The 24,520-nt window shown below is 44.9% G+C and overlaps 1 protein-coding gene across 3 annotated transcripts in view; it reads left to right on the top strand.

The window, feature by feature from the left end:
- Positions 1 to 24,520, top strand: part of DLG5 (discs large MAGUK scaffold protein 5) — a 245,975-nt gene that overhangs the window by 83,901 nt on the left and 137,554 nt on the right. For all 3 annotated transcript variants that reach the window (XM_063958703.1, XM_063958702.1, XM_063958704.1), the window contains exons 2-3: positions 10,154 to 10,222; positions 16,933 to 17,101. In XM_063958703.1, the coding sequence (XP_063814773.1) occupies positions 10,154 to 10,222; positions 16,933 to 17,101 (238 nt within the window). The remainder of the gene's footprint in view (positions 1 to 10,153; positions 10,223 to 16,932; positions 17,102 to 24,520) is intronic.

Raw genomic sequence — 24,520 nt, 5'->3', positions numbered from 1 at the left:
TGGTTGGTACTTTATCTCCATTCACAATTCATCTCTCTCCACGACTTAGGGGTCTGTTTACTAAGCCTTGGATGGAGGTAAAGTGCACGGAGATAAAGTACCAGCCAACCAGCTCCTAACTGTCATTTTTCAAACAAAGCCTGTGACATGGCAGTTAGGAGCTAATTGGTTGGTACTTTATCGCCATCAAAGGCTTAGTAAATAGAACCCTTAGTACATAGACCCCAAAGTTCCAACTAATCAATGCCTGTCATTTTTCAGGGTGTGGATCATTGAGTCGACCCTGTCTAGGTTGACAGTCACTAGGTTGACCACTTTTAGTCGAAATGCACTAGGTCAACACTGGAAAAAGGTCAACATGGACTGAAGGTTGACATGAAAAAGGTTGACAGAAAAAGGTTGATACAGATCAAGCCACGTTTATTTAGCGTGGCTGCATCGCAGGTGGGGGCGAGCGGCTTGCCTAGGTGCGCCTCGGCACGCCGCCGAGCGAACAGAGATGCTCCCATTCACTTTGAATGGGGTGCATGCACGGGATCGGTATGAAATACCTCCAATCAAAATCCCGACGTTCAAAATCCCGACACAAATTGCCGATGGTCAAAATCCCGACAAGGTCAAAATCCAGACATGGACAAAATACCGACATTTAAAATACAGACAAGGTCAAAATACCGACATGTAAAATGCCGACAGGTCAAAATACCGACACATGTTTTCTTGTTTTTTGTGTGTATGTCGACATAAGTCAACATGGACACCATATAAAGTGTACCGCGTCCCCTCGCATGGCTCGCTGCGCTCGCCATGCTTCGGGCACGATGCCTCGCTGCGCTCGGCACACTATTATATTCCCCCTCCAGGTCCACTGGGATGGTAAAGTATGAACAAGTCGGTTTCAATGAAAAAAATTATGAAAAACTCATGTCGGTATTTTGACCTGTCGGCATTTCACATATCGGTATTTTGACCCTGTCGGTATTTTAAATGTCGGGATTTTGTCCATGTCGGGATTTTGACCTTGTCGGGATTTTGACCATCGGTCAATTGGGTTTGGGATTTTGAACGTCGGGATTTTGATTGGAGGTAAACTGACTGCATCCCGCATGCACGTCTACAATGCATGCGTGCCTTATTTGTTCAGGCACAGAGGGAGCCCAGACACAGACGTTTTGTGTATGCTGCTCTGTAAAATCACGGGAACCCCAATTAGTGCACTGCTTTGCTCGCCATGCTTCGGGCAAGGTGCCTCGCTCTGCTGCCGCTGTGCTCAGCACAGGTTACCGTTCCCAATTGTGGTCCATGTGGGTCGTAAAGTATGAAAAAGTAAAAAAAGAAAAGAAAAATTAATGTCAACCCTTTTCTGTGTCAAACTCTGCCATGTCGACCTATTATTAATGTCGACATTTGAACCATGCCGATCTAATGCATGTCGACCAATAGTGGTCGACCTGTTGACTTAAGCCTGGTAATAGATAAGTGTTTGGTGCTTTTTTTGGGTAGTTACACATAGAAATATAGAATTTGACGGCATATAAGAACCACTTGGCCCATCTACATCTAGTCTGTCCCTTATTTTTATCCTTTAGGTAATCTCAATCCTTTTTGATCTTTAGGTCTTTGTAAGGATATTCATATGCCTACACCAAGCATGTTTGGCTATTCCACTAATCTACTACCCTTTCCATGAAGTAATTTTTCCTAATACAAACAGATGTAGACATCTTTGAAAGCAAGTCAATTTCCAATAAAATGTCCTTAAAAGGACAATTATTCCCAATTTAAGGTTTTGGTAATAAGCAGCATACAAGATGTTCTTCACAAGTCAAATGTTAAACTCCTCAAGATGTTCAAGAGGGTGTATATAAACTGGGCTTGTAGAGCCTTTGTATGCAATAAATGCACAGCCCCCTGCTTTCAAACTAATTTACGATTTTTTCACTAATACTGTATCTATGTTTTCACCTAGATTCACTTTAGTGATCTCATATCAGAAAACAAAATTGGATTCTAACTAGAATGACTGCTAGCCATCAGCTGCGTTCATTTTTGGAATATTTGCCACTTAAGAGATGCATAATATTTAGGGGGCTGTGTACTAAGTCTTGGAGAGAGGTAAGGGGGAGATGTACTAAGCAGTGAAAAGAGTGGAGAAGTGAGCCAGTGGAGAAGTTGCCCATGGCAACCAATCAGCATTGAAATAACATTTTTAATTTGCATACTATAAAATTATATAGTGCAGCTGATTGGTTGCCATGTGCATCCTCTCCACTAGTTCATTTCTCCACTCTTATCACTGCTTAGTACATCTCCCCCAAAGTACTAGCCAATCCGCTCCTAAGTGTCATAGTATAGGCTGTTTGAATAACAGGAGCTGGTTGGTTAGTACTTTATCTCCACTTTATCTCTCTCCAAGATTTGATACATCTCCCCCTTAACCAGGTTTTAGGCTAGATACGCATCTGACCGACACGTTGGTGGACCTTTGCCCGGACCGACCAGTCGTTCCAGGTAAATACCTAGAGCTAGGAGCTGGTTTGTTGGTACTTTATGTCCGGCCACTTTATCTCTCTCCACGACGTAGTGCATAGACCCCCTTAGTCATCAGGAAACAAATAAAATTATCTATTTGTATTTCTCATACGTCCTAGAGGATGCTGTGGTCACTTCAAGAACCATGGCGTATAGACGGGATCCGCAGGAGACATGGGCACTTTAAGAGTTTCAAAGGATTGTGAACTGGCTCCTCCCTCTATGCCCCTCCTCCAGACTCCAGTTTAGAATCTGTGCCCAGTGAGACTGGATGCACTCTGAGAGCTCTACTGAGTTTCTCTGAAAAGACTTTGTTAGGTTTTTTATTTTCAGGGAGAACTGCTGGCAACAGTCTCCCTGCTTTGTGGGACTTACGGGAGAGAAGTCGGCCCTACTTCTGTGAGTTTAAAGGCTCTGCTTCTTTGGCTACAGGACACCATTAGCTCCTGAGGGTCTGTTTGCTAGTTACGCCTAGATGCTCGTTCCCAGTGCCCTCCGTCACCCCCCTTGCAGAGCCAGAAGTCAGAAGACAGGTGAGTAGAAGAAGACAGAAGACTTCAGTGACGGCTTCAGAGGTACCGCACAGAGGCCGCGCTGCGCGCCATGCTCCCACACTCGGCGGCACTACAGAGTGCAGGGCGCGGGGGGGCGCCCTGGGCAGCATATTAACCTCTAAAAAAGTGACTGGCAAGAGGGGACAAGGTGCCAAACCTCTGTCCAAACCCCCGCCAGTATAAAGATTTTGGAAAAATAGCGGGGCTGAAGCGCGCCATTCTGGGGGCGGGGCTTAGTCCTCACAGCTCACATCAGCGCCATTTTCTCTTCACAGAAGCTGCAGAGACACTGGTTCTTTCCTCACACTGCTGTACAAGTAACAGGGTGCAAAATGGGGGTGGGGGGGGTGGGCACAGTGAAGTTTGGTGCAATATAAGTTATTATAAAAGCGCTGCAGGTCTGGGACATTCTGTAACTGTGTCAGAACCGGGTTTAAGCGCTTGGTTGTGAGCTGGCAAACTCCCTCTGTGTCTCTCTGACAGGCTTTATTGTGGGTCTGTCCCCTATACGCCCAGTGTGTCTGTGTGTCGGCATGTCTGAGGCTGAAGGCTCTTCCCAGGTGGAGACGATTAGGGTGGCCAATCCCGGGATCGGGATCGGCGGGATCCCGGGATTTAGGCCCAAAAATGGCCGGGATTCAATCCCGGGATTGGAAGCTCCAATCCCGGGGATTGAGGGATCAGCGTTGAGCGTCCACAGGACGCTCAGACGCTGCCCGGCTTCCTCCTTCCGGGTCCCCAGCGCAGCGTGAGAGGTCACGCTGCGCTGTCAGAAGCCGTCAGTATCGAAGAAAGATGATCCCCTCCCGCCCGCCCTCGGTATATGGTAAGTTATATGTGCGGGGTGGGCGGGGTGGGGTGGGGCGAGGGGGCGGCCACCTATCTAAAAGCCAATCCCGGGTATCCCGGGAATCCCGGGATTGGCCATTTTTCAATCCCGATCCCCGGGATTGAAAAAATGGCCCGGGATTGGCTTCCCTAGAGACGATGTTAGGGACACAAACGGCTGTGGGAGTGACCCTGTCGGCACCGCCGACACCTGATTGGGTGAATGTTTTGAGTGCTCTGAATGCTAATGTGGCTCTGATAAATAAGAGATTGGATAAATCTGAATCTCAAAACCAGGCTTGGAAGAAATCCGTAGAGGATGTGTTGTTACAAGTCCAGACACCCTCGGGGTCACAAAAACGTTCATTTACCCAGCTGGCAGACACGGATACCGACACGGACACTGACTCAAGTGTCGACTATAGTGATGCCAGATTAGATCCAAAATTGGCAAAGAGCATTCAGTACATGATTGTGGCTATAAAAGACGTATTACATATCACTGAGGACCCTACTGTTCCCGATACTAAGGTCTGTATGTATAAAGGGAAGAAACCTGAGGTAACGTTTCCTCCCTCTCATGAACTGAGCACGCTTTGTGAAAAGGTTTGGGAAAATCCTGACAAAAAGTTTCAGATTCCCAAAAGGATTCCAATGTCGTATCCGTTTCCCTCTGGGGATAGGAAAAAAGTTAGAGTCACCACCCATTGTGGACAGAGCTCTATCACGGCTGTCCAAAAAGGTGTCTCTTCCGTCCCCTGACACGGCAGCCCTAAAGGATCCTGCGGATCGTAGGCAGGAAAATACATTGAAATCCATTTATATCACCACGGGTACGCTACTCAGACCAGCCATTGCATCTGCGTGCGTGAGTAGTGCTATCGAAAGATGATCAGATAACTTGTCATCTGAAATAGATACCCTGGATAGGGATAGCATTCTTTTGACACTAGGTTATATCAGGGATGCTGCAGTCTACCTAAAGGAAGCTGCGAGGGATATTGGCCTCTTGGGATCAAGGGCCAATGCCATGTCAGTCTCAGCTAGGAGAGCATTGTGGATTCATTAATGGAATGCTGATGCTGACTCTTAAGAAAGCTATGGAGTCTCTACCGTATAAAGGTGGTGTATTGTTTGGTGACGGCCTCGCTGAGTCGGTATCTACGGCTACCGCGGGTAAGTCATCATTTTTACCTTATGTGCCTGCACCACAAAATAAAGCACACCACTATCAGATGCAGTCCTTGCGGCCCAATAAATACAGAAAAGACCGAGGGTCTTCCTTCCTTGCTACTAGAGGAAAGGGAAAAGGTAAACGATCACCGGCTGTGGCCGGTTCCCAGGAGCAGAAGTCCTCCCCGGCTTCTGGCAAATCCACCGCATGACGCTGGGGCTCCTCTGCGGGAGTCCACACCGGTGGGGACACGTCTCAGGTTCTTCAGTCAGTTCTGGGCTCGTTCGGCCCTGGACCCATGGGTTTTAGAAAGTGTCCCAGGGGTACTAACTGGAGTTTCAAGACGTTCCCCCTCGCCGATTTTTCAAATCAGCCTTACCAGCTTCTCTTCCGGACAGGGAGGTGGTATGCGCCGCAATACAAAATTGTGTCTCAATCAAGTCATTGTCAGGGTTCCCCTGTCACAACAGGGAGAAGGCTTTTATTCGAGCCTGTTCGTGGTCCTGAAGCCAGACGGCTCAGTCAGACCAATCCTGAACCTCAAATCCCTCAATTTCTACCTAAAAAAAAAATTCAAATTCAAGATGGAGTCTCTCCGGGCAGTGATCTCCAATCTGGAGGAGGGGGATTTTATGGGTCGGTAGACATAAAGGATGCCTACTTACATGTTCTCATTTATCCTCCACATCAGGCTTACCTGAGGTTTGCAGTTCAGGATTGTCATTACCTATTTCAGATGTTGCCGTTTGGTCTGTCCACGGCTCCGAGGGTCTTCACCAAGGTAATGGCCGAAATGATGGTTCTCCTGCGCAAGCAAGGAATCACAATTATCCCGTACTTGGGCGATCTCCTGATAAAGGCGAGAACCAGGGAACAATTACTGCAGAACATTACGCTATCCCCGACAATTCTGCAGCAACATGGTTGGCTCCTAAACTTGCCAAAATCACAGTTGGTTCCGACGAAACGGCTGTCGTTTTTGGGAATGATTCTGGACACAGAATTACAGAGAATTTTTCTCCCAGTGGAAAAGGCTCTGGAAATTCAGAACCTGGTCAAACAAATCCTGAAACCGCCAAGAGTATCGATCCATCAATGCACTCGGTTGCTGGGGAAGATGGTGGCGGCCTACGAGGCCATTCGGTTTGGCAGATTCCATGCCAGAGTGTTTCAGTGGGACCTGTTGGACAAGTTGTCCGGGTCCCATCTGCTCATGCACCGAAGGATAACCCTGTCTTCCAAGACCAGAATCTCACTCCTGTGGTGGCTGCACAGCTCTCACCTCCTAGAGGGACGCAGGTTCGGGATCCAGGACTGGATCTTAGTGACCACGGATGCGAGTCTCCGAGGCTGGGGAGCAGTCACACAGGGGGAAAGCTTCCAGGGAAGATGGTCAAGCCAGGAAATGTGTCTACACATAAACGTTCTAGAGTTAAGTGCCATTCACAACGACCTTCTGCAAGCGGAACATCTTCGAAATCAGTCTGTCTTGATTCAGTCGGACAACATAACAGCAGTAGCGTACATAAACCGCTAGGGCGGAACAAAGAGCAGAGCAGCTATGGCAGAGGCCACAAAGGTTCTCCGTTGGGCGGAAAGGCATACAAGCGCTCTGTCAGCGATCTTCATTCCAGGAGTGGACAACTGGGAAGCAGACTTCCTCAGCAGACACGATCTCCATCCAGGAGAGTGGGGTCTTCATCAAGAGGTCTTTGCAGAAGTGACAAGTCTTTGGGGAATTCCTCAAATAGACATGATGGCATCTCGCCTCAACAAGAAACTTCAGAGATATTGTTCCAGGTCGAGAGACCCTCAAGCAATAGCAGTGGACGCCCTAGTGACACTGTGGGTGTTTCAGTCTGTGTACGTGTTTCCTCCAGACTGGCCAAGGAGGGCTTTGTATCCAGATCTTCAGGAATTACTCATAGGAGATCCCTGGCCTCTTCCTCTGAGGGAGGATCTGTTACAGCAGGGGCCGTGCGTGTTCCAAGACTTACCGCAACTTCGTTTGACAGCTTGGAGGTTGAACGCTGGATCCTAGCCCGAAAGGGTATTATTCCCAAGGAAGTCATCCCCACTCTTATTCAGGCCAGGAAAGGAGTAACGTCTAAACATTACCACCGTATTTGGAGAAAATACGTGTCTTGGTGTGAATCCAAGAAGGCTCCTACGGAAGAATTTCAGTTAGGACGTTTTCTCTATTTTCTACAAGCCGGTGTGGATGCGGGCCTAAAGTTGGGCTCCATTAAAGTACAAATTTCAGCCTTATAGGTTTTCTTCCAAAAACATTTGGCCTCCCTTCCAGAAGTTCAGACTTTTGTGAAAGGCGTGTTGCACCTCCAACCACCCTTTGTGCCCCCTGTGGCACCGTGGGATCTTAACATGGTGTTGCAGTTCCTTCAATCTCATTGGTTTGAACCTTTACAGAAGGTGGAGTTGAAATTCCTCACTTGGAAAGTGGTCATGCTGTTGGCCTTGGCATCCGCCAGGCGGGTGTCTGAATTGGCGGCCTTGTTTCACAAGAGCCCTTATTTGATCTTCCATGAAGATAGAACAGAGTTGAGGACTCGTCAGCAGTTTCTGCCGAAAGGGGTTTCGTCGTTCCACTTGAACCAACCTATTGTGGTGCCAGTGGCTACTGACGCCTTGCTGGAATCGAAGTTTTTCGACATAGTCAGAGCTTTGAAAATTTATGTGGCCAGAACGGCTCAGTTTAGGAAAACGGAGGCTCTGTTTGTCCTGTATGCTCACAACAAAATTGGGGCTCCTGCTTCAAGGCAGACTATTGCGCGCTGGATCTGTCATACGATTCAGCAGGCTCATTCTACGGCTGGATTGCCGTTACCGAAATCGGTGAAGGCCCATTCTACCAGAAAGGTGGGCTCGTCCTGGGCGGCTGCCCGGGGGGTCTCGTCATTACAACTTTGCCGAGCGGCTACTTGGTCGGGTTCAAACACCTTTGCGAAGTTCTACAAGTTTGATACCCTGGCTGATGAGGATTTCATGTTTGGTCAATCGGTGCTGCAGATTCATCCGCACTCTACCGCCCGTTCTAGAGCTTTGGTATAAACCCCATGGTTCTTGAAGTGACCCCAGCATCCTCTAGGACGTATGAGAAAATAGAATTTTAATACCTACCGGTAAATCCTTTTCTCTTAGTCCGTAGAGGATGCTGGGCGCCCGTCCCAGTGCGTACTGTATCTGCAGTTATTAGTTATGGTTACACACATGTTGTGTTACGTTTATTGTCAGCCTGTTACTGATGTTGTTCATGCCGTTGACTTGCGTTGTGTTGAATGCCATGTTGTACAGCGTGTTTGAGGTGTGAGCTGGTATGTATCTCACCTTAGTTTAACAATAAATTCTTTTCCTCGAAATGTCAGTCTCCCTGAGCACAGTTCCTATAACTGGAGTCTGGAGGAGGGGCATAGAGGGAGGAGCCAGTTCACACCCCTTTGAAAGTCTTAAAGTGCCCATGTCTCCTGCGGATCCCGTCTATACCCCATGGTTCTTGAAGTGTCCCCAGCATCCTCTACGGACTAAGAGAAAAGGATTTACCGGTAGGTATTAAAATCCTGTTTTAAACACAAGCTGATTTTGCACTTAGTGCATGTTTCTTCAGTTGATAAAACTTTCCTATCTCTCTAAACACAGGGACAGTAAAAAGGAAGTTACTGTAACTTCCATCCCTCTTTCATAGACAAAACCTTACATCAAATGATTGCGTTACATGCGATGACCTCTTTCAGAATGTCCCAAACATTCTAAACTTTAATTATTTGAAAAAAGTTTCTATAGTACCAATATTACAGTATTACTGTTCTTTTGGTCCTTCAGTTACCAGACTCTGGGGTCTATTTACTAAGCCTTGTATGCAGATACAGTAAACAGAGATTAAGCACCAGTCAGTCAGCTCCTAACTGCCATGTCACAGCCTGGGTTTGAAAAATGACAGTTAGGAGCTGATTTGCTGGTACTTTATATCCATTCACTTTATCTCCATCCAAGGCTTAGTAAATAGACCCCCCTCTAATCCAGAGCTACAGCTTGCTGCAACAGATATTAAAAATGTAGATACTACAACTTGTGCTCTTAGGGGTGTATCCAATTGCCCACAATCGGGCAAAACCAAATCCCCCAAAACACTGGAGCTGTGTGTTTTCGGGAGGAATATATATATATATATATATATATATATATATATATATACATGGATGGAAGTAAGGCGGCACTCAAACAGGCTTTCATCAGAAGAAATAGGTCATTTATTGAGACCAAAAGGCCTTTTGGTCTCAATAAATGACCTATTTCTTCTGATGAAAGCCTGTTTGAGTGCCGCCTTACTTCCATCCATGCATATAGTGACCACGGTCACAGGGAGGGCACCGCAGCCGATATTATAAGAAGGTACAAGGGAGTGCCGGGCTATCTTGTCTTTTATCTATATATATATATATATATATAAACGTGGTAAAAAAGACCTGCGACACTCCGAGACTTAAGCAGTGAAACCGTGTATTCACATCCGCAAATGCTGATTTGCTGATGTGAATACACGGTTTCACTGCTTAAGTCTCTGAGTGCCGCAGGTCTTTTTTACCACGTTTATTAACACGTTTCTTCTGGAGGCACCGGAGCCATTTTTCCACGGATGAGAGGAGTGCCGGTCCATGAACAAGTGTGTGTGTGTGTGTGTGTGTGTGTGTGTATATATATATATATATATATATATATATATACCTCCCAAAAACACACAGGTCCAGTGTAAATTGACACTGTCCACTATGCAATATGTTTAGGGTCAATGGAGGGTATTTTAACCCTAATATTTATATAATTTAAGTATCCTATAGGTGTTTGTTTTTATTGTAAAGTCTATGTCGATTTTTTTTCTTATGATTAACTTTAATAAACGTTAAGTTTTAACATACCGTATTTTATATTTTCAAAGTGTGCCCCAACACAGAGTCTTTCTTTTTCCTTCCAAAACTACCACTTGTTATCAGACGCAACAGAACATCTCACTTCACCACTAATTATTATTCTCCATGTTTTTTTCTTACAGGTTCCACTTACAGTGTCCTCACCACCATGCCTTCAGACTCGGAAAGCAGCGGCTCCCTCAGCAGTGTCGGTGAGCTTCTCTTGTAACATTCAAAGTGCCCTGAGCATATATCTCCTGCTATTCCAAATTTTTTTTTAGTTCATTCGTCTTTAAAATACCTTTTAAAATTCTTGTTGAATTTGGTTAATGGCATAAATCTGTAATTGGTTGTGTGTGTGCATGCATGTGTTTATGTATGTGAGTGTCCAATATTGTAGTTTTTGGATTATGGCTTGGTTGGGGAAGTGGAGGCGGTGGCAGCAGGAGAGGGACCCAGGTCACTCCAGTCCGACCGAGTCAGGCCGTAGGTTGGTCCAGCGGGGTGGAAGAAAGTAGGCAGGAATAGAGCCAGTTTTGCTGTCTGCTGCCACTCAGAATGGCTGACAAACTGCTCCCTCTAGTCATAGATAGATAGATAGATATCAGAAGATTTCAGGTCTCATGTCTGTCCGAAGAGTACGGTTTTCGGATATTAGAATAGACGAATAAGGGAGACTCAACCTGTGTGAAGGCGAAGGAAAAAAGTTCCAATCTGCAAGATTCAATTCCCAGTAAAAAGATATAGCATAAGACAACAATAAAAATTCTCAATTTTAAAAAATATATTTAAAAAAGTGTCAGATTATCCAATCAGATTGGATGATCTGAGATTTCTTTATATATTTTTTACAATTGAGCATTTTTATTATTTTCTTATGCTGTATTTTTTTACTGGGAATTAAATCTTGCTGATTGGAACCTTTTTTCCCTCTTCTTGGTATCTTTTGGATTAATAAAAAACACCTTTTTTGAACAAAACATACTACTCCTGTGGTTTCTACATGAGAATTAAAAGATGTGAGATCCCTGACCTGGTGTCTAAAGAAACATTTTGATTAACGTTTATGACTATTATCAGGTGAGTCAGTACCCAAGAGGCTTCTACAGTGACTTCCTTCTATATATGGCAGGGATGGGGAACTTTTCGGCCCTCCAGCTGTTGTTGAACTACACATCCCAGCATGTCCTGCAACAGTTTTAGCATGGCTAAATAGCAAAACTGTAGAATGGCATGCTGGTATGTGTTGTTCAACAACAGCTGGAGGGCCGAAGGTTCCCCACCCCTGGTATATGGTATGATGATGCTGGTTAGCTGAAACAGAAAAAGAAACCTTTATGTGAACGCAGCTCACTGTTATTCGGTGAGTTCCAGAATTGGTCTCATTATTGTATGTTGTGACCTTATAGACAATTGAATAATCAAACATTCTTGTTCTTCTTATTTCTGGGGAGGAATGCTTATCCCACCAGCAAGATCTAAGAGGATTAGATCTAAGGACAGCACCTGGTGGATCGCTCATTGTGTTAAATTGTGTTGTTAGGAGTGGTGCTCCTGAGCGTGGATCGAGCTGCAGTTGTACGGCGCAGTGGTGATAGAAGTGATTGTACAGGCAGTTTAGTGATGATGATGATTGTGTTTGAGAGCAGGAAAAAAAGGTGAGCAATGTGACTTTACACAGGAAGACATTCCTTTAGTCACATTATCATACTGTTATCAATATAATCGCTGTATATGGCATCATACAGAGCTGCCTACAACTCAGAACCAGACCCTCTATGAGAGCTGTGGAGTTCCAGTCCTTTAGCTCATGCAGTTTTGAACAGACCTGATTTCTGTATTTCCTTATTCGCTGAGAGGGGTCTCCTGCAGGTGATTGCTTTTGAAGTGTTTTTTGTTTTGTTTTGTTTTTAAATAGGCTTTTGATCAAAAATCTGGAAGAACAAATGTTGAAAACTGGCTCCATAATTAGAAACGTTTGTAATTTCAATCAAAACTCCTGACAACATGACCTTTTTATATATTCATTTATGGTAAATGAATGTTAAACTCTGGATACATTTCAACTGCAGCCATAAAATGAGTTTATTGTTGGCAAAGACTCTACATTAGATTTATTCCAATTATAGTTCTGATTCATCAGTTGGAATAATGAAATGGTGTGTGTAGGTTTGTCTGCATGTAGCAACTAATTTATTTTGGATAGACATTCGTGCAGTATAAAGGACATTGGAATACTGGTGCATAAAGGCACAGTACAGTCTTCTTCCAAACATGCATGCTCTTCTCCCTCTGTAGCCCCATTACCTGCCAAGAATTCAGTTTCTCTAACATTCCTAGTGGATCTCTTTTTCACTGAGGTCATTGTAAACAGTTTTTGTGAAACATTTTTTATTCATTATTTTTCCTATCCTAAGGAATCATTGCAGTGTCCTTCTCCTCCTCTGACTCAGACAGAGGTGGTACCACGGACAGTAATTTTGCTTGCCTCCACTATAGAACTACCTTTGGTGAAATGGTAGGCTACCACTTACACTACAGATAGTGATTGGGATCACTGTGACCCTGATGATGGCCCAGCAACCAAAGAGTTCAAAGTCCCTTGTGCCACGGAAAATGTCACGTGTCCATCAACTATTATGTCTGGGAAGAGTGCTTCCAGGGACAAGCCAAAAGAATGGGTACGTTAAAGGTTTTTACCTGATTAAAATGCCATGTCAAATTGCCCCTCGTACCCAGTTTTGGGTGGATGCCCTATGCAATTGGGGCAGCGAACCAATGACTGTAATAGCATGTGGAAGCTGCCACTGAAATGTAGAGTTAGCCAGTACAAAGTCTTTGGCCCATGATATTCTGGAGCTCATATGGCTAGCTGCCTGTTCTATGGAGCCCGGCACTGGCCCTCCCACTTATTTCCTTCCTCGGGAGCCATGGAAAGTGACTCTTCATCTCCCGAAGTGCATGAACAAGCCCACTTGGCCTTTCCCTTTCAACACTAGTCTTAAGGACTATAGAGATCAATACAGGGTCTTGTTTAAACTTTAGACTGCGGAAGCGTCTTCTTCCAGCAGTTCTTCAGATTTGGAAAGAATCAGATTTTGAATTTACTTCAGAGAAAGATGGTGTAGTGACTGAAGTCTGTAATCATTTCTTATTGCTTTGACGAAGACTCCAAACAGAAATAGATTATTTATTGTGAGCTTTCCGGCAGACACTAAATATTCAGGACAGCTGCAAGATATGATTTGATTATTTCCTGTTTATGCAAAAAATAATCAATGTCTCCTCCCCCTCTGTTGGAGGACCTTTTTAAGAATAGCATGAGCCAATCATTGGTTTCAGTGTCCTGCAACTTACAGTCACTTTATCCTCTCTGTAGCAAGAATACTGTGACAGGACCTTGATGTAAGGCCGATTGGTGCTAGTTTTCAGCCTCAGCAGTCTTAGCACTCCGTGCCCTTTAGTTTGGTACATGAAAGGAAGAAATAGGGGGGATAATTAAATTGGCTGCAGTAATTTACTGTGAACTAATTGATCCCTCTGGGTTATTCAGTTAGTTCAGAAGTGAGCACTTACCAGGGATTTTATTTACGCGTCCCCCCCCCCTGATAACTAGGGGGTAAACTGTTGCTGCGACCCTGTTAACACATGAGTCCATGAACTTTTCACGGATTCTGTGTGTTAACCCTTGTTGACACGTTAATGGGTGTTAAATAGGGGTTTGGGTGAAAAAGGGTCTGGAATTGAGTATGCTCAGGAGATAAAGCCCGAGGCTACCGCCCATAGAGTGCAACAGGTCTCTGAGTCCCTGCCATTTTCTGGGCAGGGGATCCAAATACATTATTGATGGGCACCATGCTAGTCCCTTAGGACTGATAGAACTGTTTCCTCTGGTAGCCATTATTCCGCAAGGGCTAAAAAAGACAGAAAAGATGATGTTCATCTGATTCTGATTGCACCAGTGTAGCAGAGAATGTTGTGCTACACTTACATACTCATCATGGCAGAGTGCTTTTTCTAGCTTTAACAGCAGGACTTTTGATGCCATGGTATTTAGTACTAAGGACCACCCAGACATTGTAATCCATGCTCAAGGGCAAGAAGCCAGTTTAAGCCAGGAATTATTGCTACATCTGCTTGGACCATTAAGTGAGGATACCAGTGTTATGTTTGTGTACTGTCATTCAACTGGATTGCCCGTAGGTCAGCGTTACTGTGGGCTCTGCTGGTACCTCGATGTGCATTATGAGACTCGCCTACAGAATTAGTAGGTGAAAAATGCACCAATCTATTATATAGAAACACATAAGCCACACAATAGTAGGAAAAATGTAACAATACCAGAGGGTTTGCCACACTGCAAATTAACTCTTTTATCTCACCATCTTCTTTATTGCGCTATCTTCTACCCACATTTTTGGAAGGAGCTCAATATCTTTCTGCTTTTGGTGGGTACACACAGTAACAAAGTCTGTGGAGACTGTAAAATCAACTATGGCCAAACTCCACACTGCGACCAGTACAACAGGAACTGTAATCTTGTGACATCATTGACCCGGTGAGATACTACTTCTGCCTTATATCTGCATCTTGCTCTCACTTACCAGTGCTCTGTTTACTTGCACGATGTGTTGTGTGGCTACAGCATGTATGCAAAAGCAGGATTCTACTCACTGGGATGCCTGCTGTTTGGCTAGATGTCATGTGTATACAAGTAGCAGTGTGCCCAAGCCCACCTGGAAACATGACAGACATACATACATACATACATACATACATACATACATACATACATACAGTTAATGTAATACAGTCTATGCAATGTTAAAAAAAACAAAAAACGTTCATCGTTGGTGCCGGCTCGTTCATACCTGCAGGCCAACATGGACAGTCTCGTCCATATTAGCATGCAGGGCTATGGAGCCGGGTGATGGGGGGAGTGAAGAAACTTGTCTGGTTTTCTTTCAAAGGAAACAGCACTTTTACTATAAAATAAATATATATATATATATATATATAGTGTAGACTTTTCAAACAGGGACTGATGCTTGTGCAGCCCCCCAGTAGAACCTCTAGTTTCATGACAGCCTTTCAAACCCTTGGTTTTGGTATAGTTCAAGCATCTTACCTGAGAGAAAACCTTTCTTTTGTGCATCTCCACAATCATTTATCTTTTTTCATTACGAGAAAACTGTTCTTTGCACCAACCCTTCTTTTGACCCCAAAGTGGATTCCAGGGTTCCTCTTACTCAGAACATTGATTTCCAGAGTGCAGGGCAGGGTAAGTGTCTAGGAGAAGGCCATTGAGGACCTGTGAAGTGTGTAAGACGTGTGACTGGAAAATTATACCAATATCACTAATGTATTGTATTCATACTTTGTTCTTATATACACCTCTTATATGGCTCTATGTATAGCTTGTGGTACCTAACAACTAAAAGAGAATAATATTAATAACCATACAAACACACATTGACTAAATTCTATAGATTCATACTTCTTGTGTCCAAAGATGGCAGTTTTAGGTGTAAGTTGCTGCTCACCACAACATCTAAGCATACACTGTCATAGGCACAACTTGATGTTTCCAGTGATTTTGTACTTGTTAAATCCTTTTCTCCAAGCCTAAGGGGGCTCAAGATACCCACCCGTTACACTGGTGTTCTTATTTATGTTCTGCGTTCTTCAATGTTTTCATGTTAGTATTCTTGTTTCTGATGATGAATCTTGCCCTCATGCTATGCCCCTGGTTCTGTCCATGGGGCTTTGTTAGGAAAATACTGATGTCCGAGAAGCTTATTGGATGTGGAAGGGTAGGAACTACTCAAGTGGTTCCAGTGATCCCCATTGAACACATATCCGCAATTACTGTAGTACTGATATCACATGTCGGCACATCTTATCAATGTCTGGTATTGAATCCCCACCCCCTAAATGGGATAGGTTTGGGTCACCATACCGACGCCGGGATCCCGATAGTTAGATTGCCATGCAGCGGGCTCGGTGGCTCGCTGCGCTCGCCACTAGTTCTATTCCCACTCTATGGGTGCCGTGGACACCCATGAGTGGGAATCGTCCCTGTTGATCGGCGGGCAGTTAACTCTTTCGGATCCCGGCATCTGTATAGTGACCAGTGTTCTCCCGATTGCCGGTCACATAACCACATCCCCCTAAATTACCTATTTTAATTGGGTACCAACGTTAATCCAGTGTGGTGTTACTTTTAGTGAAACTTCTATACAGTTTGTTGTACTGTGGTAAAATATTGTATCTACAGTACAGATTGAAAGGTCGAAAATGTTTCCTTGCTACAGATGTGTCCTCTGTCCTCATACATCTTGCCTCAATACGCCACGCAGCGGGAGCTTCCTGGCCTAAGTGAGCAGACGGGTCCCATGCAGCTCTGTTAGAGTCAGGCATCATTTTGTTGCCTGAAAGTGTCTTTTTCGCATCACTATGTAAATAGGACGCACAAACAGACTCTGCTGATTAAAATGATATGCGGCATGCCTATATACTCTGTGTGCGACCATGGCTGTATCCGCATGCAAAATGGTACGTTACAGTGTTTTCAAGGAATGCATGGAATGGATAATAGTGTTTTGTAAATTGAGATGCGCATGGCAATATCTGATTATATAACAGTCCAGCAAGTTGATGTTTTTGACATGTGACTCATTAGCATCCTTGGTTCTCGTTTCTTCCAATCTAAACTATAGATAGTCTCCCAGCTGAACACTTTCCTTGGTTAAATATGCACTCAGAACAAATGCTTGAGTCTCCTAGATGGTGTTCTTGCTTGATAATGATTTTATGTGATGTCAAGTCTTCCAAAACAATCTGGAGTTGTTCAATGGGGTCTCTACTACCAAATGAGCAACTTTAATTAACTAAACTTTTTTCATGTATCTCAACTTTCTAGGTACGACTAATAAGGCCTCTTCCCCTCCATTGTCTGCTGTTGACAGCCGCCTTATGAGTGAAAAGTTGGACACTATACTATCACAGTTACGGCAGGTGACACGTGAGAGAGATGAGCTTCGAAAGCGCCTGGCTTTGTCCTCACCAGGGTCAACATTTGATGATTGCAGGTGATATAGATTGCCCTGGTTTGACCTCAGTATCATATGTGACATTTTGAGAGTTTGTTTTAATCACAGGTGCCCTACTGAATCTGTAAACATTTTTAAATCCTTTTCTACCTACAAATCAGGGGGGGGGGGGGGGAAGAAAAAAAGTTTTGTTTGTTTTTTTAAACAAAGTTTTTTTTATTTTGTTTAAAACTTTTTTTTATTTCCATTTAAAACAATTTTTTTTTTTTTTTACAGTAATGTTTTAAAGGAAAAAAAATTGAATTCTGTATTAGAAACCTTGATCAACCATGTTTTAATGCTTTCTAACATTAAGAATGTTATTAGGGTTTGATTTGATTTATTTTATGTACTTATTTCAATAAGACCAATTTTTTCAGCTTATTATTCCTATTACATCTAAATATATGCAGATAGACTAAACATATTAATACATACAAAGTATACTCAGAGATAGATGAAATTGAAAATAAGAGCAAGTTAATGTTAAGTATTAGTCTTATGCTGGCCATACATTAGAACGACCAGCATCAAATGCGTCTTGTCTCACGATTTCCCTTGAACTCCCCGGCAGCTCAATGGCAATCGCGGCCTCACGATTTGGTGTTTTCATGACACACGATGCGCAAATGATCTGATGATTGATCATTCGACCCTAATGATCGATCATGTGTCTCACAAAAAGTGTCCAGGGAAATGCCACTCAAAATAACGCAGATTGGACGATGCATTGGATGCGCAAAAAACATGGCACGATCTGCAAACGATAATGACTGATCATATGGGCTGCATGTATGATCAGAAGATACGACATTTGACATTTGACCTGTATGACAGCGCATTGAGTCGTAATCGTTGCCAAACACTGCACGATTTGCACACAATGCAGTGCATCGTTTGAGGTGTCCGAATCGTGCAGTCGGTCCTGAAATCGTCCTAGTGTATGGTTGGCTTTACTTATAATTAAATAAATCTGAATAGTAATACAAAATGGAAAATGCAAAAGCAATTTTCAGAGAAACACACACAACAAGGGAGGAGTTAAGCATAAGCACTGGACGTGTCACTGGCATGAAACATTTTGAATAAAAACACATTTTTTTCCGTATAATAGGCTTTTTTCAATAAGTCACGGCGCCGTACCTATAGTAAAAGCATAATAAAAACACCAGAGTGGTTTTTAATAAAAAAACCCATTTGGTTTAAACCAAGGTGGATTACACCAGCCAACCCTGCCACAAATGAAAAAATATTAATGTTATAATCAAATGTTATAATTCAGACAAGACAGATTTAAGGGGCTGATTTATCAACCAGTTTTATCTTACCAAACTAGTTTTAAAATTCATTGCGCGTAAAAAAATGGTGCTCCAGCCAATCAGCTGTCAGCTGTAATTTTTCAAACAAATGACAATTAGGAACTGATTGGTTGGAGCACCATTTGTCATACACAACGAGTTTTTGATAAATTAGCCCCTAGATTTTTTTAGATTGTAAGTTCTCACGAGCAAGTCACTCTTGCGTCAAGTGCTTTTCCTTCCTTATACTACTATATCCTCTTCACTGCCAACAACTGTAGCAAACCTTTGGTTTCAGCCAGGGCTGTTTATTTGGGTATAATGACTGCTGATGCAGCAATGCTTTTAAACTTTGCAGTTTATGTTCTGCAGTGTTTGAGCTGTAAGTCTTTTCTGTTTTGTTCATATTGTTTCTGTTAATGTACTTTATAGGACGCACCGGGGCACTTATGGCACCATATAAATAAAGGACAATAATAATGGGTGTGGATCATTAGATGTAAGCTAAAAAGATCTAGTCAATACTTCGACCCCAAAAAGTGGACTACAGGGTCAAAAAGTTGACATGCAAATAGGTTGACACAATTTTATTTTACATATTTTTGGGGTGTTTTGTCTTTTTTCTGCCTCAAGAAAGCCCCATTAGTGTACCACGTCGCCCACCGGGCAAGGTGCCTATCTCTGATACTGCTGCGCTTGGCACAGGTTACTGTTCGCAATCATGGTCCACATGGATGGTAAAATATGAGCAAGTTGAAGGAAAAAACAAGAAAAAAATACTTTTCTCTAACGTCCTAGTGGATGCTGGGAACTCCGAAAGGACCATGGGAATAGCGGGCTCCGAAGGAGGCTGGGCACTCTAGAAAGATTTATGACCACTTGGTGTGCACTGGCTCCTCCCACTATGACCCTCCTCCAAGCCTCAGTTAGATCTTGTGCCCGGCCGAGGTTGGATGCACACTAGGGGCTCTCCTGAGCCTCTAGAAAGAAAGTATAGAATTAGGTTTTTTATTTTCAGTGAGACCTGCTGGCAACAGGCTCACTGCAGCGAGGGACTAAGGGGAGAAGAAGCGAACTCGCCTGCTTGCAGCCGGATTGGGCTTCTTAGGCTACTGGACACCATTAGCTCCAGAGGGATCGACCGCAGGCCCAGTCCTTGGTGTTCGGTCCCGGAGCCGCGCCGCCGTCCCCCTTACAGAGCCAGAAGCAAGAAGAGGTCCGGAAAATCGGCGGCAGAAGACATCAGTCTTCACCAAGGTAGCGCACAGCACTGCAGCTGTGCGCCATTGCTCCTCATGCACACTTCACACTCCGGTCACTGAGGGTGCAGGGCGCTTGGGGGGGGCGCCCTGAGCAGCAATAAAAACACCTTGGCTGGCAAAAATACCACAATATATAGCCCCAGAGGCTATATATGTGGTAAATACCCCTGCCAGAATCCAGAAAAAAGCGGGAGAATAGGCCGCGGAAAAGGGGCGGAGCTATCTCCCTCAGACACACTGGCGCCATTTTCTCTTCACAGTGCAGCTGGAAGAAAGCTCCCCAGGCTCTCCCCTGTAGTTTTCAGGCTCAAAGGGTTAAAAAGAGAGGGGGGGCACTAAATTTAGGCGCAATATTGTATATACAAACAGCTATTGGGGAAAATTCACTCAGTTATAGTGTTAATCCCCACATTATATAGCGCTCTGGTGTGTGCTGGCATATTCTCTCTCTGTCTCCCCAAAGGGCTTTGTGGGGTCCTGTCCTCAGTCAGAGCATTCCCTGTGTGTGTGCGGTGTGTCGGTACAGCTGTGTCGACATGTTTGAGGAGGAGGCTTATATAGTGACGGAGCAGATGCCGATAAATGTGATGTCGCCCCCTGTGGGGCCGACACCAGAGTGGATGGTTAGGTGAAAGGTATTAACCAACAGTGTCAACTCCTTACATAAAAGGGTGGATGACGTAACAGCCGTGGGACAGCCGGCTTCTCAGCCCGCGCCTGCCCAGGCGTCTCAAAGGCCATCAGGGGCTCAAAAACGCCCGCTCATTCAGATGGCAGACACAGATGTCGACACGGAGTCTGACTCCAGTGTCGTCAAGGTTGAGACATATACACAATCCACTAGGAACATCCGTGACTTGATCCCGGCAATAAAAAATGTGTTACACATTTCTGACATTAACCTCTAAAAATGGGTTTTTATGTTTGGGGAGAAAAAGCAGGCAGTGTTTTGTTCCCCCATCAGATGAATGAATGAAGTGTGTGAGAAGCGTGGGTTCCCCCTGATATGAAACTGGTAATTTAAAAAAAAAAGTTACTGATGGCGTACCTTTTCCCGCCAGAGGATAAGTTACGCTGGGAGATATCCCCTAGGGTGGATAAGGCGCTCACACGGTTGTCAAAATAGGTGGCACTGCCGTTTTAGGAACGGCCACTTTGAAGGTACCTGTTGATAAAAAGCAGGAGGCTTTCCTGAAGTCTGTTTTTACACACTCCGGTACTAGACTAAAACCTGCAGAGCGTGCTGCTGCAGCGTGGTCGGTGACCCTGTCAAACATACTAGTTTGCTAACATGAGAACATATTAAAGACGTCGTCTTATATATGAGGGATGCACAGAGGGATATTTTGCCGGCTGGCATCCAAAATGAATGTAATGTCCATTCTGTCAGGAGGGTATTAGAGACCTGTCACTGGACAGGTGATGCTGACTTTAAAAGGCGCATAGAGATTCTGCCTTATAAGGGTGAGGAATTACTTGGGGATGGTCTCTGGGACCTCGTATCCGCAGTAACAGCTGGGAAGAAATATTTTTACCTCAGTTTTCCTCACAGACTAAGAAAGCACTGTATTATCAGGTACAGTCCTTTCGGCTTCAGAAAAGCAAGCGGGTCAAAGGCGCTTCCTTTCTGTACAGAGACAAGGGAAGAGGGAAAAAGCTGCACCAGTCAGCCTGTTCCCAGAATCATAATTCTTCTCTCGCTTCCTCTGAGTCCACAGCATGACGCGGGGGCTCCACAGGTGTAGCCAGGTACGGTGGGGGGCCGTCTCAAAAATTTCAGCGATCAGTGGGCTCGCTCACAGGTGGATCCCTGTTTCATTCAAGTAGTATTTCAAGGGTACAAGCTGGAATTCGAGATGTCTTCCCCCCGCCGTTTCCTCAAATATGACTTACCGACCACTCCCTCAGGCAGGGAGGCTGTGCTAGAGGCAATTAATAAGCTGTATTGCCATCAGGTAATACTTAAGGTGCCCCTACTTCAACAAGGACGGGGTTACTATTCCACACGGTTTGGGGTACCAAAACCGCATGGTTCGGTGTGACCCTTTTTATATTTAAAATCCTTGAACACATACATAAAAAAATTCAAGTTCAAGATGGAATCGCCCAGGGCGGTTATTGCAAGCCTGGACGAGGGGGATTACATGGTATCCCGGGACATCAAGGATGCTTACCTGCATGTCCCCATTTACTATCCTCGCCAGGAGTACCTCAGATTTGTGGTACAGGATTACCATTACCAAGTCCAGACTCTGCCGTTTGGACTGTACATGGCACCGAGGGTGTTACCAAGGTAATGGCCGGAATGATGATACTCCTTCGAAAAAGGGGAGTTTTTAATGATCCCGTACTTGGACAATCTCCTTATAAGGGCGAGGTCCAAGGAGCAGTTGCTAGTCGGGGTAGCACTATTTTAGAAAGTGCTACAACAGCACGGTTGGATTCTAAACAGTCCAAAGACACAGCTGTTTCCTACGACACGTCTACTGTTCCTGGGGATGGTTCTGGACACAGACCAGAAATAAGTGTTTCTCCCGGAGGAGAAAGCCATGGAGCTGTCATCTCTAGTCAGAGACCTCCTGAAGCCAAAACAGTTATCGGTGCATCATTGCACGCGAGTCCTGGGAAAAATGATAGCTTCTTACGAAGCAATCCCATTCGGCAGGTTCCATGCAAGAACTTTTCAGGGGGACCTGTTAGACAAGTGGTCCGGATCACATCTTCGGATGCATCGGCTGATAACCCTGTCTCCAAGGACCAGGGTATCTCTACTGTAGTGGCTGCAGAGTGCCCATCTTCAAGAGGGCCGCAGGTTCGACATACAGGACTAGGTCCTAGTGACCATGGATGCCAGCCTTTGAGGCTGGGGGGCAGTCACACAGGGAAGAAGCTTCCAGGGACTTTGGTCAAGTCAGGTGACTTCCCTACATAAATATTCTGGAACTGAGGGCCATTTGCAATGCCCTAAGTCTGGCAAGGCCTCTGCTTCAAAAGACCGGTCCTGATCCAATCAGACAACATCACGGCAGTCGCCCATGTAAACCAACAGGGCGGCACAAGAAGCAGGATGGCGATGGCAGAAGCCACAAGGATTCTCCGATGGGCGGAAAATCATGTGTTAGCACTGTCAGCTGTGTTCATTCTCGGAGTGGACAACTGGGAAGCAGATCTTCTCAGCAGACACGACTTCCACCCGAGAGAGTGGGGACTTCATCCAGAAGTCTTCCAAAGGATTGTACACCATTGGGAAAGGCCACAGGTGGACATGAAGGCGTCCCGCCTCAACAAAAAGCTATAAAAGATATTGCGCCAGGTCAAGGGACCTTCAGGCGATAGCTGTGGACGCTCTGGTAACACCGTGGGTGTACCAGTCGGTTTATGTGTTCCCCCCCTCTGCCTCTCATACCAAAGGTACTGAGAATAATAAGAAGGCGAGGAGTAAGAACGATACTCGTGGTTCCGGATTGGCCAAGAAGAGCCTGGTACCCAGAACTTCAAGAAATTATATCAGAGGACCCATGGCCTCTGCCGCTCAGACAGGACCTACTGCAGCAGGGGCCCTGTCTGTTCCAAGACTTACCGCGGCTACGTTTTGATGGCATGGCGGTTGAACGCCGGATCCTAAAGGAAAAGGGCATTCCGGAGGAAGTCATTCCTACGCTGATTCAAGCCAGGAAAGATGTAACTGCAAAACATTATCACCGCATATGGCGGAAATATGTTGCTTGGTGTGAGGCCACAAAAGGCCCCAACAGAGGAATTTCAACTAGGTCGATTTCTGCATTTCCTACAAGCAGGAGTGTCTATGGGCCTAAAATTAGGCTCCATTAAGATACAGATCTCGGCTCTGTCGTTTTTCTTCCAGAAAGAATTAACTTCTGTACCTGAAGTTCAGACATTGTAAAAGGAGTGCTGCATATTCAGCCCCCGGTTGTGCCTCCAGTGGCACCTTGGGATCTCAACGTGGTGTTGAGTTTCTTAAAATCACATTGGTTTGAACCACTAAAAACCGTGGATCTAAAATATCTCACGCGGAAAGTGGTCATGTTATTGACCTTGGCTTCGGCCAGGCGTGTATCAGAATTGGCGGCTTTGTCATATAAAAGTCCTTATCTGATTTTTCATATGGAGAGGGCAGAATTGAGGACTCGTCCCCAGTTTCTCCCTAAGGTGGTATCAGTTTTTCACTTGAACCAACCTATTGTGGTGCCTGCGGCTACTAGGGACTTGGAGGATTCCAAGTTACTGGACGTAGTCAGGGCCTTGAAAAATTAGGTTTCCAGGACGGCTAGAGTCAAGAAAATTGACTCGCTATTTATCCTGTATGCACCCAACAGGCTGGGTGCTCCTGCTTCTAAGCAGACTATCGCTCGCTGGATCTGTGACACGATTCAGCAGGCGCATTCTGGCTGGACTGCCGCATCCTAAATCAGTGAAAGCCCATTCCACAGGGAAGGTGGGCTCATCTTGGGCGGCTGCCCGAGAGGTCTCGGCTTTACAACTTTGCCGAGCTGTTACTTGGTCAGGGGCAAACACGTTTGCAAAATTCTACAAATTTGATACCCTGGCTGAGGAGGACCTTGAGTTCTCTCATTCGGTGCTGCAGAGTCATCCGCACTCTCCCGCCCGTTTGGGAGCTTTGGTATAATCCCCATGGTCCTTTCGGAGTTCCCAGCATCCACTAGGACGTTAGAGAAAATAAGATTTTACTCACCGGTAAATCTATTTCTCGTAGTCCGTAGTGGATGCTGGGCGCCCATCCCAAGTGCGGATTGTCTGCAATACTTGTAAATAGTTATTGCTAACTAAAGGGTTATTGTTGAGCCATCTGTTGAGAGGCTCAGTTGTTTTCATACTGT

This window comes from Pseudophryne corroboree, chromosome 3, assembly GCF_028390025.1.
Source record: "Pseudophryne corroboree isolate aPseCor3 chromosome 3, aPseCor3.hap2, whole genome shotgun sequence".
Lineage (NCBI taxonomy): Eukaryota > Metazoa > Chordata > Amphibia > Anura > Myobatrachidae > Pseudophryne > Pseudophryne corroboree.
The sequence above is the reverse complement of the archived record's forward strand: the minus strand, read 5'-3'. Positions and strand labels throughout refer to the sequence as shown.